Consider the following 14219-nt stretch of genomic DNA (forward strand, 5'->3'; position numbering starts at 1 on the left):
CCTGCATGTTCAGGCCCCGATCACACAAAATCTTTTTCACTCCATCTTTCCACCTCCAATTTGGTCTCCCTCTTCTCCTCGTTCCCTCCACCTCCGACACATATATCCTCTTGGTCAATCTTTCCTCACTCATTCTCTCCATGTGCCCAAACCATTTCAAAACACCCTCTTCTGCTCTCTCAACCACGCTCTTTTTATTTCCACACATCTCTCTTACCCTTACGTTACTTACTCGATCAAACCACCTCACACCACACATTGTCCTCAAACATCTCATTTCCAGCACATCCATCCTCCTGCGCACAACTCTATCCATAGCCCACGCCTCGCAACCATACAACATTGTTGGAACCACTATTCCTTCAAACATACCCATTTTTGCTTTCCGAGATAATGTTCTCGACTTCCACACATTTTTCAAGGCTCCCAAAATTTTCGCCCCCTCCCCCACCCTATGATCCACTTCCGCTTCCATGGTTCCATCCGCTGACAGATCCACTCCCAGATATCTAAAACACTTCACTTCCTCCAGTTTTTCTCCATTCAAACTCACCTCCCAATTGACTTGACCCTCAACCCTACTGTACCTAATAACCTTGCTCTTATTCACATTTACTCTTAACTTTCTTCTTCCACACACTTTACCAAACTCAGTCACCAGCTTCTGCAGTTTCTCACATGAATCAGCCACCAGCGCTGTATCATCAGCGAACAACAACTGACTCACTTCCCAAGCTCTCTCATCCCCAACAGACTTCATACTTGCCCCTCTTTCCAAGACTCTTGCATTTACCTCCCTAACAACCCCATCCATAAACAAATTAAACAACCATGGAGACATCACACACCCCTGCCGCAAACCTACATTCACTGAGAACCAATCACTTTCCTCTCTTCCTACACGTACACATGCCTTACATCCTCGATAAAAACTTTTCACTGCTTCTAACAACTTGCCTCCCACACCATATATTCTTAATACCTTCCACAGAGCATCTCTATCAACTCTATCATATGCCTTCTCCAGATCCATAAATGCTACATACAAATCCATTTGCTTTTCTAAGTATTTCTCACATACATTCTTCAAAGCAAACACCTGATCCACACATCCTCTACCACTTCTGAAACCGCACTGCTCTTCCCCAATCTGATGCTCTGTACATGCCTTCACCCTCTCAATCAATACCCTCCCATATAATTTACCAGGAATACTCAACAAACTTATACCTCTGTAATTTGAGCACTCACTCTTATCCCCTTTGCCTTTGTACAATGGCACTATGCACGCATTCCGCCAATCCTCAGGCACCTCACCATGAGTCATACATACATTAAATAACCTTACCAACCAGTCAACAATACAGTCACCCCCTTTTTTAATAAATTCCACTGCAATACCATCCAAACCTGCTGCCTTGCCGGCTTTCATCTTCCGCAAAGCTTTTACTACCTCTTCTCTGTTTACCAAATCATTTTCCCTAACCCTCTCACTTTGCACACCACCTCGACCAAAACACCCTATATCTGCCACTCTGTCATCAGACACATTCAACAAACCTTCAAAATACTCATTCCATCTCCTTCTCACATCACCACTACTTGTTATCACCTCCCCATTTACGCCCTTCACTGAAGTTCCCATTTGCTCCCTTGTCTTACGCACCCTATTTACCTCCTTCCAGAACATCTTTTTATTCTCCCTAAAATTTACTGATAGTCTCTCACCCCAACTCTCATTTGCCCTTTTTTTCACCTCTTGCACCTTTCTCTTGACCTCCTGTCTCTTTCTTTTATACTTCTCCCACTCAATTGCATTTTTTCCCTGCAAAAATCGTCCAAATGCCTCTCTCTTCTCTTTCACTAATACTCTTACTTCTTCATCCCACCACTCACTACCCTTTCTAAAAAACCCACCTCCCCTTTTCTATGCCAAAAGCTTTCTTTTGCGCAATCCATCATGTTTCCCCTAAATACACCCCATTCCTCCCCCACTCCCTTACTTTCCTTTGGGTTCTAAACCTTTTTCCATTCTGTACCAGTCTCCCCTTTGGTATTTCCCACAAAAGGTCCCCTTTTCCCAAGCTCACTTACTCTCCCCCCCCCTTCTTCACCCCAACATTCACCCCTTCTTTTCTGAAAACCCATACAAATCTTCACCTTAGCCTCCACAAGTAATGATCAGACATCCCTCCAGTTGCACCTCTCAGCACATTAACATCCAAAAGTCCTCTTTGGGCCGCCTGTAAATTAACCGTAATCCAATAACGCTTTTGGGCCATCTCTCCTACTTACAAAAGTAAACTTATGTTATTTTGCTTTTTTAAACCAGGTATTCCCAACCAAGTCCTTTTTCGGGCACATAAATCTACAAGCTCTTCACCATTTCCATTTACAACACTGAACACCCCATGATCCCAATTATTCCCTAAAATTTGCCAATTACTCCCCTTTTGCTTTTAAAAATCACCCACACTAAAACCCGGTCTTGCATCAAAACCCAAACCCCTCTTTTAGTGCCCCCAAAACACTTGCCCCCAAGACTTTTTAACCCATAATAAATAATCATTCTTTTTTAATTTGGGTTTTCCCTTTAACCCGGGTTTAAATTTACAAAAACAATTTTTAAAGGAAGGGGCCCCCCCCCGCCCCAAAACCCCTGATTAAAATCCCGTTCCAAAACACCATTTTCCCCATAACTTTCACTCAAGAAAACATATTTTTCCCAAACAACCCCTACTTTTTTCCTTTTTGGCACCCAAATTTTCCCCCACTGTTGTTTTTTTTTTTATTTTTTATTAACTTTTCCCCCCTTCCCCCCTTTGCGGGTAGCCGGGGAAAAAAGACAAAAAAGGCCCCAAAACCCCCCAATACAAATGTTTTATAATCCCCGCCACACCCTTTACACCACCCCACAAAAACTTTCCAGGGTTTACCCCAGAGTTCAATCCCCGGGTTCAATCCACTGACGGGGCAGTCCCCCCCGGTTTTACCACATCGCCCCAAATTTTACCTTTCCTTCCCTCCTTTCACCCTCCTGTTGTTAAAGGCCCCGATCACAAAAAAATCTTTTTCACCCATTTTTTCCACCTCCAATTTGGTCTCCCCTTTCCTCTTTCCCTCCACCTCCGAAACATTTTTCCCTTTTGGGTTAAACTTTCCTCACTCATTCCCCCAGGGCCCCAAACCCATTTCAAAAAAAACCCCTTTTTCTGCTCTCTCCCCACGCTTTTTTATTTCCCACATCCTCTTCCCCTTTTACTTAAATTTACTCGATAAAAACCACCTCCCCACCACACATTGCCCAAAAACATTCATTTCCAGCACATCCACCCTCCGGCGCAAAAATCTATCCATACCACCCCCGGGAACCATACAACATTGTTGGAACCACTATTCCTTAAAACCCTACCCATTTTTCCTTTCCGAGAAAAGTTCTCGACTTCCACCCCAAAATTTTTCAAGGCCCCAGGATTTTCGCCCCCCCCCCCCCTTTTGATCCACTTCCGCTTCCATGGTTCCATCCCCTGCCCGAAACCACTCCCAGGTATCTAAAACATTCACTTCCTCCAGTTTTTTTCCATTCAAAAATCACCTCCCAATTGACTTGACCCTCAACCCTTTCTGTAAACCCAATAACCTTGTCTTATTCACATTTACTCTTAACTTTCTTCTTCCAACCCCTTTCCAAACCAGTCACCAGCTTCTGCAGTTTCTCACCTGAATTTAGCCACCAGCGCTGTATCATCAGCGAACAACAACTGAATCACTTTCCCCAAACTCTCCATCCCCAACAGACTTCATACTTGCCCCTCTTTCCAAAACTCTTGATTTACCTCCCTAAAAACCCCATCCCCTAAAAAAAATTAAACAACCAAGGAGACATCACACACCCCTGCCGCAAACCTAATTCACTGAGAACCCAACACTTCCTCTCTTCCTCACGACACATGCCTTACATCCTCGATAAAAACTTTTCCTTTCTTCTAACAACTTTCCTCCCACACCATATATTTTTAATACCTTCCAAAGAGCAAACTCTATCAACTCTATTTATATGCCCTTTTCCAGATCCATAAATGCTCATACAAATCCATTTGCTTTTCCCAAGTATTTCTCACATACATTCTTCAAAGCAAACACCTGATCCACACATCCTCTACCACTTTGAAAAAAAAAACTGTCTTCCCCAAACTGATGCTCTGTACATGCCTTCACCCTTTAATCAATACCCTCCCATATAATTTACCAGGAATACTCAACAAACTTATACCTTTAATTTGAGCCTCACTCATATAAAATATATATATATATATATTAATATATATAATATATATAAAATATATAATATAAATAAAATATTGGAAGCGTCGGGGAAAACCATGGAAACTGTGTAGGTAGTATATTTGCGTGTGTGGACGTATGTATAAACTTTGTTTATGGGGGGGTTGGGCCATTTTTTTTTCTTTCTTTTTTCCCCTTGTGCGCTACCCCCGAAAAAACGCAGAACAGCGACAAAGTATAAAAAAAAAAAAAAATATATATATATAAAAATATATATATAATAAATATATAAAATAAAATAAAATAAAAATATTTTTTTTCCCGGGGAATAGGGGGAAAGAATACTTCCCAGGGTTTTTCCCTGCGTGTCTAAAAGGGCGACAAAAAGGGGGAGGGAGTGGGTGGCTGGAAACCTCCCCCCCTCGTTTTTTTTTTTTTTTTTTCCCAAAAAAGAAGGAACAGAAAAGGGGGCCAGGTGAGGTTTTTTCCCTCAAAGGCCCAGTCCTCTTTTCTTAACGCCCCTTCGCAAATACGGGAAAGGGGAAAAAGTATAAAAAAAAAAAAAAATATATATATCATACATAAATCCCATACATGCACATGTACAAACATATCCCATATATAAACATGTATGTTTTTCATACTTACTTGCCTTAAATCTTATTCCGGGGCGCTAACCTACCAACAAAACAGCTTTGCTCCCCCCTTTCCTTCAGGGGGGAAGTCCCGGGGAAAACAAAAAAAAGATAAAAATAATTTTTAAATTATTATTTTTAATTATTATTATTATTAGTATTTAAGAAAGTAGTGGGTAGAAAGTAGTAGTATTTAATCACATAACCCTAGCTTCAAGGCTGCTGTACTTTAGGTAGTGGGGAAATAATGGACTCCTTAGATGATGATAAAAAAAGCTCTCTGAAGGTAATTTTTTGCTTGTGGGCAAGTGCATGCACACAGTCCAATGATACTTGTAAGCTGTACATATCGTTCAGAAACCCCTTTGGGGCGGGAAAACTTCATAAAAACAGCTTTTACATTTCAAAATAAAATAAGATCACATTGAATTGATGAAAAATCATTTCGGGCAGCGTGTCTCACTAGGATCAAAAAAGAGTCTGAAGCCTGGGTGAAGGTTCGTGCAGATTTTTCAAGAGATCAGCAGTTACCTTTTTGGACTTTTCCTTAAATCACAAACTTTCCCCACTTCACACGGGGTTGAAGATGTTTTCTCACTGGAGAACTTTCACAGGAGGGGGGCAGCTACAATCTCAGCCTTTTTCCGGGAATGGGTTTGTAGATACAGACTTCAGAATTTTTCTTAATCTTGTTCTTTTTTGTGGGTTTTATTAAACTGGGAAAGGTTTTGTGTAAATGAGCCTTTTTTACAGATCACAAGTATAATTTTTGTGAATATTTGGTTATTAAATTTACTTTTTTAGTTCTAATTGTAGGGAGATTTATAGATGAAATCATCTTGTGTTTTGAAAAATTTAACATTTAAAATCTTAATTTGGGTTTTAAACATGGGAGATGGGGGACATTTTAAGAGGGAAGGGGAAACAGGGAATGTCGTCAAAAACATCTATCCATGTCCCAGCACATCCAACCCCAATCCTCACAAAAGGCCCCCTTTCTCACCTTTGTTTTTTCCATCAACTCTGTAGCAACACAAAACCCCTTACCAGGTAAATGGAAAAGGGAAATTTTAAATTTACTATTTACTTTTTGAAAAACACTGCATTAGCTTTTTTCACAATTTCATGGGCATCATTAGAAAGATTTTCTTCTAATTGATGTATGGGTTTCAGAAAAGCCCAAGTGAATTAGTTCAAATGCTTTTTAACTGTAACTTCTGCATATGAAATTTTGGGTTTTCAGAAACACCCACAGATAAATCAACATTGGCATTTTTCAGTTCATCTTTACTTACTTTTTGTCAGACATTGTTTTTAAACCAGTGATAGTAAGGAAAGAATTTTAAAGGGTCCCTAACCCTTTCTTTATCAACAAATGACAATCACAAGATTGAAGCAAAAAGAAAAATTTATTTTTTAAAATTTAAATTTTTAAAAAAAATCAAAAACTGATTAATTGAAATTATTTTTGTGTAAAACGGGAAAGAGGAGCCTCAATAGTAAAATTAACATTGTATGAATTTAAATGAAATAAAAAAACCCGGAATAAAGGGAAATAAGGGAAAAAGGATTGCCGATTTAATCTATATTTTATCACCTCCCTGCCTTGAAAAAAAATATATAAACAAACAAACATTGGCCTTATTGTCACTAATTTATTCTTTGGGTGTCATGTATATTGCACTTAAACCCCCCCAATCATCCAAAGCCGAGCCCCACAAATTAGGGTCAGGGGTTATCTTAACACTTTTTTGTGCCCTTTTTCACCCCAGTGGACAGCACATTGTTTCCCCCCTATTTCTGGCAGTTATCCATTCATTCTTTTCCATGCATACCACTCACCCTCATGAATGCTAGGCCCCAATACTCCAAAGCCTCGTTCACCCCCTGATTGAAATCCCCCAAAAAAAGGGGAGGGAGCAAGTTAAAATGGCTCGGGCTAGGGAACCTGTGAGGTTCCAGTCCTTAAACTATGAGGCCCAGCCGGGGGACCATGGGGCCTTCATTGGGGGGACATCTTTGAGGCCCCAAATTCCGTATTCAACTAAAATTTTTTTCAGGTCACTTTTACTTCTTTTTTTATGTCTCTTGAAGAACTGTTCATTTTTGGGATATAACCCACCTATTTAGAAACCCCAAAGGGCTGCAATTGGGCCCACCCCCCTTCTATTTTATCCTCAAGGAGGGGTAGTTTCCCGGTAACCCTTAGTGAGTGTTTTTTGGTAATTACATACCAAATTGATTTTTTTCCTGTAGGGGGGATCTATACCCTGGAGCCCCATTTCTTGAATTTTCCCAAATTATAAAATACAATTTTTTAAAACTTCTGAAAATGCTGTCCCCATTCACAGTCTCCAAGCTTGGGTTTATTCCATTCATCTCCTATTTTTATGCTGTAAAAGTACCTCTGTACATCCTTTCTAACAATTTTTCTTGCTTAATTCATGGGGGGGGCCTTTTGTTTAAAAAGTGTGTAATAACTTATTTGTATGGGTTTGGGAAGAAATTTTCCCCTCTTTGGATCCAAAATTTTACTGGCATTCTTTTATTAGTTGTTTAGTCTGTTTTAAAACCCTTCCCCTCTGTAATTAAAAAAATTTTTTTTTTTATGCCCTTTTAGAGTAAGTTTCCCTTTTCGATGTCCATTATGTGCTGAACATACAGAGAGTTTGTATTCCTGAGAATATGTTTTCCCATCTATTTCCCCCGAAAATTTAAATGCCCCATTAAACCGGAGTTCACTATTCCTAATGGGGGGAATGTCTCCATTTAAACCCTTTACCATTTGGTTGTTCCCTCATTATTATCAGTGAACATCGTTCTGGGGCTTTGTTGCTCCCCTGAAGGGTTGCATACAACATTACTATACACTGTCAACAACATTTTGCTCATTAAGAATGTTTGAACTTGCTGCCCATCAATATTTTTGGAATTTAATATACCTTATTATAGGGCCAGTCTACCCACTCCTCGTTTTCTCTGTTCCTCCTTTTTTGTTTTGTACCATTTTGGGGAGACTAGGCCAAAACTTTAGCTCTTTTGTGGATTTTGTGTTTTACCTTTCCCCCAACACAAAACCAGGGGTTCTTTCCCTTTTTTCCCGCTTCTGGCTTTAAAACTCCTTTTTCCTTTATCACCAGTCTTTTTAAATTTATAAACAAAACTTCAACCCCCAGGCCCCATACAGGGCAAAACCCAAATTCCCGGCTTTTTTTCCCAACTAGAATGGGGGTATTGTATTTTCCCTCTGGCCTCCTCAAAATCCTCTCATTTTTGGGCCCCTAGTCTAGTTTCTTTAGTTTTTTTTGTTCTGGGTTTATCACTCTTGAAAAAAACTTTTTTTGAATTCCCCCCCTTTTAAAAAGGGATTTTAAATTTCTAAGCACCCTCTTTGCTTTACATCTCCATATCAGAACAATCTTTCCCAATCTACTTTTTTTAGAATTTTTTTTTCAGACTGCATCTGATTAGTCCATGCTTTTTTCAAGCTTTTTTAAACCGCTCCAATTCTTTGGGTTTTACTTTTCCCTTTTTTCAGAGGAAAGTCTTTTTTTCCCCAAATCATGATCATTGTGGACTTGGTTTAATAACCCCTTTGAATTGCTTCCATCATTTGAGTAGTTTCTTCTTCATCTTTTTCTAAATCTGAAACCTACTTTTGCATTGTCATACAACTATTCTAATGACTTTTTGCCCCTTAAGTCTTTAAAACCATTCCAACACCTTTCCCTGCTTGTCCTTTTCTGATTGTGTAAACCCGCTTTTTCTAAGGGTTTATTCAGTATCTTGATTTTGAATCTCCTGAAATTTTGTTCCCCCTTCAATTTCCTCTGCTTTTGGGGTTTTATTTCAGCCCTTTGAAACATTTTCCCAGATACTGCCCTTTCTTCTCTTCATTGTATAAATTTTTCTGTCAATACCAGGGAGACTACCCTTTCCCAAATTTATTCATCATCACAGTAATTTTTTAGTTTGTTTAACCCCACTTTTAAAGCTCTGTGGCACTTTTCAAGGTTATTAGCATTAAATTTTGATTTTTCTTCACCTTTCCTTTTGGGGGTAAAGATTTAACATAAACCCTTACAGTGTTTTGTATGTATATATATAAAAAATAAAAATATATATATATATTTATATATAATATATAATATATAAAATAAAATATATATAATTTTTTTTTTTTAATTTTTCCCAAAAAAAGGGGGAAAAAGAAAGGGGGGCCCGGTGAATATTCCAAAAAAGGCCCATTCCCTCTGTTCTTTTTAAAGCCACCTCGCAAAAAGGGAAATGGCAATAGTTTAAAAAAAAAAAAAAAAAAAAAAAAGGGGAAAAATATAAAGGGGGAAGGGGGGGGGGAAAGGGGGTTTTTTAGGGGGTCAGTGATGGAGTGCGCAAAAGATGCTTGTGGCATGAGAAGCGTGGGAGGTGGGTTGATTAGAAAGGGTAGTGAGTGGTGGGATGAAGAAGTAAGATTATTAGTGAAAGAGAAGAGAGAGGCATTTGGACAATTTTTGCAGGGAAAAAATGCAATTGAGTGGGAGATGTATAAAAGAAAGAGACAGGAGGTCAAGAGAAAGGTGCAAGCGGTGAAAAAGAGGGCAAATGAGAGTTGGAGTGAGAGAGTGTCATTAAATTTTAGGGAGAATAAAAAGATGTTCTGGAAGGAGGTAAGTAAAGTGCGTAAGACAAGGGAGCAAATGGGAACTTCAGTGAAGGGCACTAGTGGGGAGGTGATAAGTAGTGGTGATGTGAGAAGGAGATGGAGTGAGTTTTGAAGGTTTGTTGAATGTGTTTGATGATAGAGTGGCAGATATAGGGTGTTTTGGTTGAGGTGGTGTGCAAAGTGAGAAGGTTAGGGAAAATGATTTGGTAAACAGAGAAGAGGTAGTAAAAGCTTTGTGGAAGATGAAAGCTGGCAAGGCAGCAGGTTTGGATGGTATTGCAGTGGAATCTATTAAAAAAAGGGGGTGACTGTATTGTAGACTGGTTGGTAAGGTTATTTAATGTATGTATGACTCATGGTTAGGTGCCTGAGGATTGGCGGAATGTGTGCATAGTGCCATTGTACAAAGGCAAAGGGGGTAAGAGTGAGTGCTCAAATTACAGAGGTATAAGTTTGTTGAGTATTCCTGGTAAATTATATGGGAGGGTATTGATTGAGAGGGTGAATGCATGTACAGAGCATCAGATTGGGGAAGAGCAGTGTGGTTTCAGAAGTGGTAGAGGATGTGTGGATCAGGTGTTTGCTTTGAAGAATGTATGTGAGAAATACTTAGAAAAGCAAATGGATTTGTATGTAGCATTTATGGATCTGGAGAAGGCATATGATAGAGTTGATAGAGATGCTCTGTGGAAGGTATTAAGAATATATGGTGTGGGAGGCAAGTTGTTAGAAGCAGTGAAAAGTTTTTATCGAGGATGTAAGGCATGTGTACGTGTAGGAAGAGAGGAAAGTGATTGGTTCTCAGTGAATGTAGGTTTGCGGCAGGGGTGTGTGATGTCTCCATGGTTGTTTAATTTGTTTATGGATGGGGTTGTTAGGGAGGTGAATGCAAGAGTTTTGGAAAGAGGGGCAAGTATGAAGTCTGTTGTGGATGAAAGGGCTTGGGAAGTGAGTCAGTTGTTGTTCGCTGATGATACAGCGCTGGTGGCTGATTCATGTGAGAAACTGCAGAAGCTGGTGACTGAGTTTGGTAAAGTGTGTGAAAGAAGAAAGTTGAGAGTAAATGTGAATAAGAGCAAGGTTATTAGGTACAGTAGGGTTGAGGGTCAAGTCAATTGGGAGGTAAGTTTGAATGGAGAAAAACTGGAGGAAGTAAAGTGTTTTAGATATCTGGGAGTGGATCTGGCAGTGGATGGAACCATGGAAGTGGAAGTGAATCATAGGGTGGGGGAGGGGGCGAAAATCCTGGGAGCGTTGAAGAATGTGTGGAAGTCAAGAACATTATCTAGGAAAGCAAAAATGGGTATGTTTGAAGGAATAGTGGTTCCAACAATGTTGTATGGTTGTGAGGCGTGGGCTATGGATAGAGTTGTGCGCAGGAGGGTGGATGTGCTGGAAATGAGATGTTTGAGGACAATGTGTGGTGTGAGGTGGTTTGATCGAGTAAGTAATGTAAGGGTAAGAGAGATGTGTGGAAATAAAAAGAGCATGATTGAGAGAGCAGAAGAGGGTGTTTTGAAATGGTTTGGGCACATGGAGAGAATGAGTGAGGAAAGATTGACCAAGAGGATATATGTGTCGGAGGTGGAGGGAACGAGAAGCGGGAGACCAAATTGGAGGTGGAAAGATGGAGTGAAAAAGATTTTGAGTGATTGGGGTCTGAACATGCAGGAGGGTGAAAGGCGTGCAAGGAATAGAGTGAATTGGATCGATGTGGTATACCGGGGTTGACGTGCTGTCAATGGATTGAATCAGGGCATGTGAAGTGTCGGGGGTAAACCATGGAAAGTTGTGTGGGGCCTGGATGTGGAAAGGGAGCTGTGGTTTCAGGCATTATTGCATGACAGCTAGAGACTGAGTGTGAACGAATAGGGCCTTTGTTGTCTTTTCCTAGCACTACCTCGCACACATGAGAGGGGAGGGGGATAGTATTCCATGTGTGGCGAGATGGCGATGGGAATGAATAAAGGCAGTGTGAATTGTGTGCATGGGTATATATGTATGTGTCTGTGTGTGTATATATATGTGTACATTGAGATGTATAGGTATGTATATTTGCATGTGTGGACATGTATGTATATACATTGTGTATGGGGGTGAGTTGGGCCATTTCTTTTGTCTGTTTCCTTGCGCTACCTCGCAAACATGGGAGACAGCGACAAAGCAAAATAAAAAAAAATAGTTATTCTGTTGTTATGGTAGAGATGCTTCCAGTTGTTAAGTTCCCCGTCTTCGTACTGGCATCTTGATTTGCATGTAACCCTTAAGATCTGGGTGACTTGCAGAAAGTTGCTAACAAAGTGGGATAAAGAAAAATTCAAGGTTTTACTGTTTCTGTTTTCCATTATAAAATGAAAGAAATACCTTATATGGCCATTGAAGCAGGAACAAGACTGGGCCCTCTACCTCAGCAGCACTAACCTCTATATGGCCCTTTATAACAATATGATTTGCAAAATACGCTCTGAGATGAATTCTTATTAAGGCGCTGAGGTTAAGACGCATATCGCCCAGCAAGTGGTATAGAGTGGTTGGGGGGGGGTAGGTAAGGCAAGGTGAGCCATATGATGCAGATTCACAAAATGACTCATCTTTTTATGGTTACTAATTGCATATTTGCTAGTACATTTACGTATGTACATGTGTATGTATACACTTACCAATACATGTATTTGTACATATGGGGTGGTGAGTGTTACTGAATTCCACCTGTTGGAGGTTACCACAAGTGAAAAGTCACCTTTGGTGAGGCTTATCTTTGGAGTAATGTCTCGTCAAAGAATTTCTCACTTCATAGGAGTCTACCCTGCAACTGGGAGTAGTACAGCCTTGGGCTGCAGTTGCCTGAAGAAAGGTTTTGGGTAAAACCAAGAATCTTTCATAGAAGTTGGCCATGGGGTAATTTTAGATAATTAAGACAGGGGGTTAAGCAAGGAGAAGAGCATTGTGATGCAAATTCAGTAAACAGCACATGAATAAACTGTGTATGGTTACTATTGACATAAATATTTACATATGTGTAGTGTCTGAAGAAAGCACCCATAATGACCAAGGTGATTCTCAGCAGCCATACAAATGTCAAAATAGTGGCAGATAGGAAATTTAAGCAGAGCTCACAGAAATTAGTGTTCGTATGATGATTCTCCAAGCCTTTGGTAACTTGCAAAGTAATATGCCCTGCTTCTAGATCCACACTAAACAATCCTGGTTGTATCAAACAGCTTAATCTTTTTCTTAATATCCAGTTTTCTAACTCCTTATCTTATAAATACCTCTTGCGTTTTTTCCTTTCAAGATCCATGAAGTTTTGTTGCTGAATGCAGAGATAGACAGCAGGCTTACTTAGTCTGTTTCTCCTGCTGTGGCTCACTTGCCAGATGTGTATAGTACTAACAGCCTTTTATTTTTTCATTCAGAATAGCTCTTGCATTAATGTATTTGTGATAGATCTTATTTGGTGGATGTTTAACAACAGGAGATGGCAGCTCGCTTGACAGCCATGATCCACAAACTGGAACAGAGAGTTGACCCATTCGATTTTGATGTATTCCTGCCACACTTGTCCACCAGAGTCAGGGTGGCTGCTCATAAATCTCAGGTCAGTTGCATGAAATTTCTCAGTATATTTTTGTTTTGAAGTTTCTTAAACTCATTTTATGTATCTTTTTTTATTAAAACTTTTTTTTTTTTACTCATCTCATGTGGTTAAATCCTAGAATTCAACAAAAAATATTAAAACTAAATTTAGTTGTTTAACTCATTGAAAAATATTAAGAATTCACATAAATACTGTACAGTGTGAATACTTTTCCTGTTAGAGGAGTAATTAATTGTAGAAAATTATTAAAATAGATATAGAAGGGCAAAACTTCAGCAAATTTGTTACCGGAAAAATTAAAACCATTAAATATAGAGTGTGCATTTCATCCCTAATCATATACAAAAGAATATAACAGAATTGAAACAGCAACAGACCATTGGGTCCTTTCAAGACTATTTGTTATAGCAGAAGAGATCAGAAACCCATAGATAAGTATGCTAAAAGATGATTCATTGTGAAAAGCCTAAAAACTTTTCATGTGATGAAGGAAGCACAAATAATGGCAATCAAAGACCTCAGGTGAAATATTTATCAAGCCTGTTCTTATGTATATCTATATATATTATATTTCCAAGTATCTTTAACATTCCATATAAACACTTTGAAATGGCTACATGTACTTTAGAGACATTAAGTGATGGGATAGAAGGTACAGCACCATACACAAGCCATGGCATGCATTAAGCTTGCTCATGTTTATAAGTGACTTTTTTTTTTTAAATTCCAGTGAAGGACAAATGTCCACATCAAGGCCAGGCCTTAATTGAAATACAGAGAGGATTATGAAAGGGAAAAAGAATAGTCAAGGGAGAGTATTTATGAATTTTGGAAGAAGTGAAAAAGTCCTTTGAAATGTGCCACATCATAGTTATTAGGAAAGACATGAGAAGGTAGAGAGTTCCAAAGCTTCGAGGTGTAGTAAAAGAAACAGTTATCAAATGGGCCACCTTTAGTTGCCAACAGCCACACAGTAAACATGAGATGCAGCAGCTTGCCAAGTATTGCCTGGTAGCTACCTGGTCTAGCTAGTGGTGGG

At 39.4% G+C, this 14219-nt stretch overlaps 1 protein-coding gene across 2 annotated transcripts in view; it reads left to right on the forward strand.

Annotated features, from left to right (window-relative positions):
- The window catches only part of Cog1 (conserved oligomeric Golgi complex subunit 1), a 76133-nt gene that overhangs the window by 47261 nt on the left and 14653 nt on the right, over nucleotides 1-14219 (forward strand). For both annotated transcript variants that reach the window (XR_011717176.1, XM_071696994.1), the window contains exon 18: nucleotides 13058-13180. Coding sequence is in view for 1 of the 2 variants with exons in the window: in XM_071696994.1 (XP_071553095.1) it covers nucleotides 13058-13180 (123 nt within the window). In the remaining variant the exon portion in view is untranslated. The remainder of the gene's footprint in view (nucleotides 1-13057; nucleotides 13181-14219) is intronic.

The sequence above is a fragment of the Panulirus ornatus genome, chromosome 62 (genome assembly GCF_036320965.1).
Source record: "Panulirus ornatus isolate Po-2019 chromosome 62, ASM3632096v1, whole genome shotgun sequence".
Taxonomy (NCBI): Eukaryota; Metazoa; Arthropoda; class Malacostraca; order Decapoda; family Palinuridae; genus Panulirus; species Panulirus ornatus.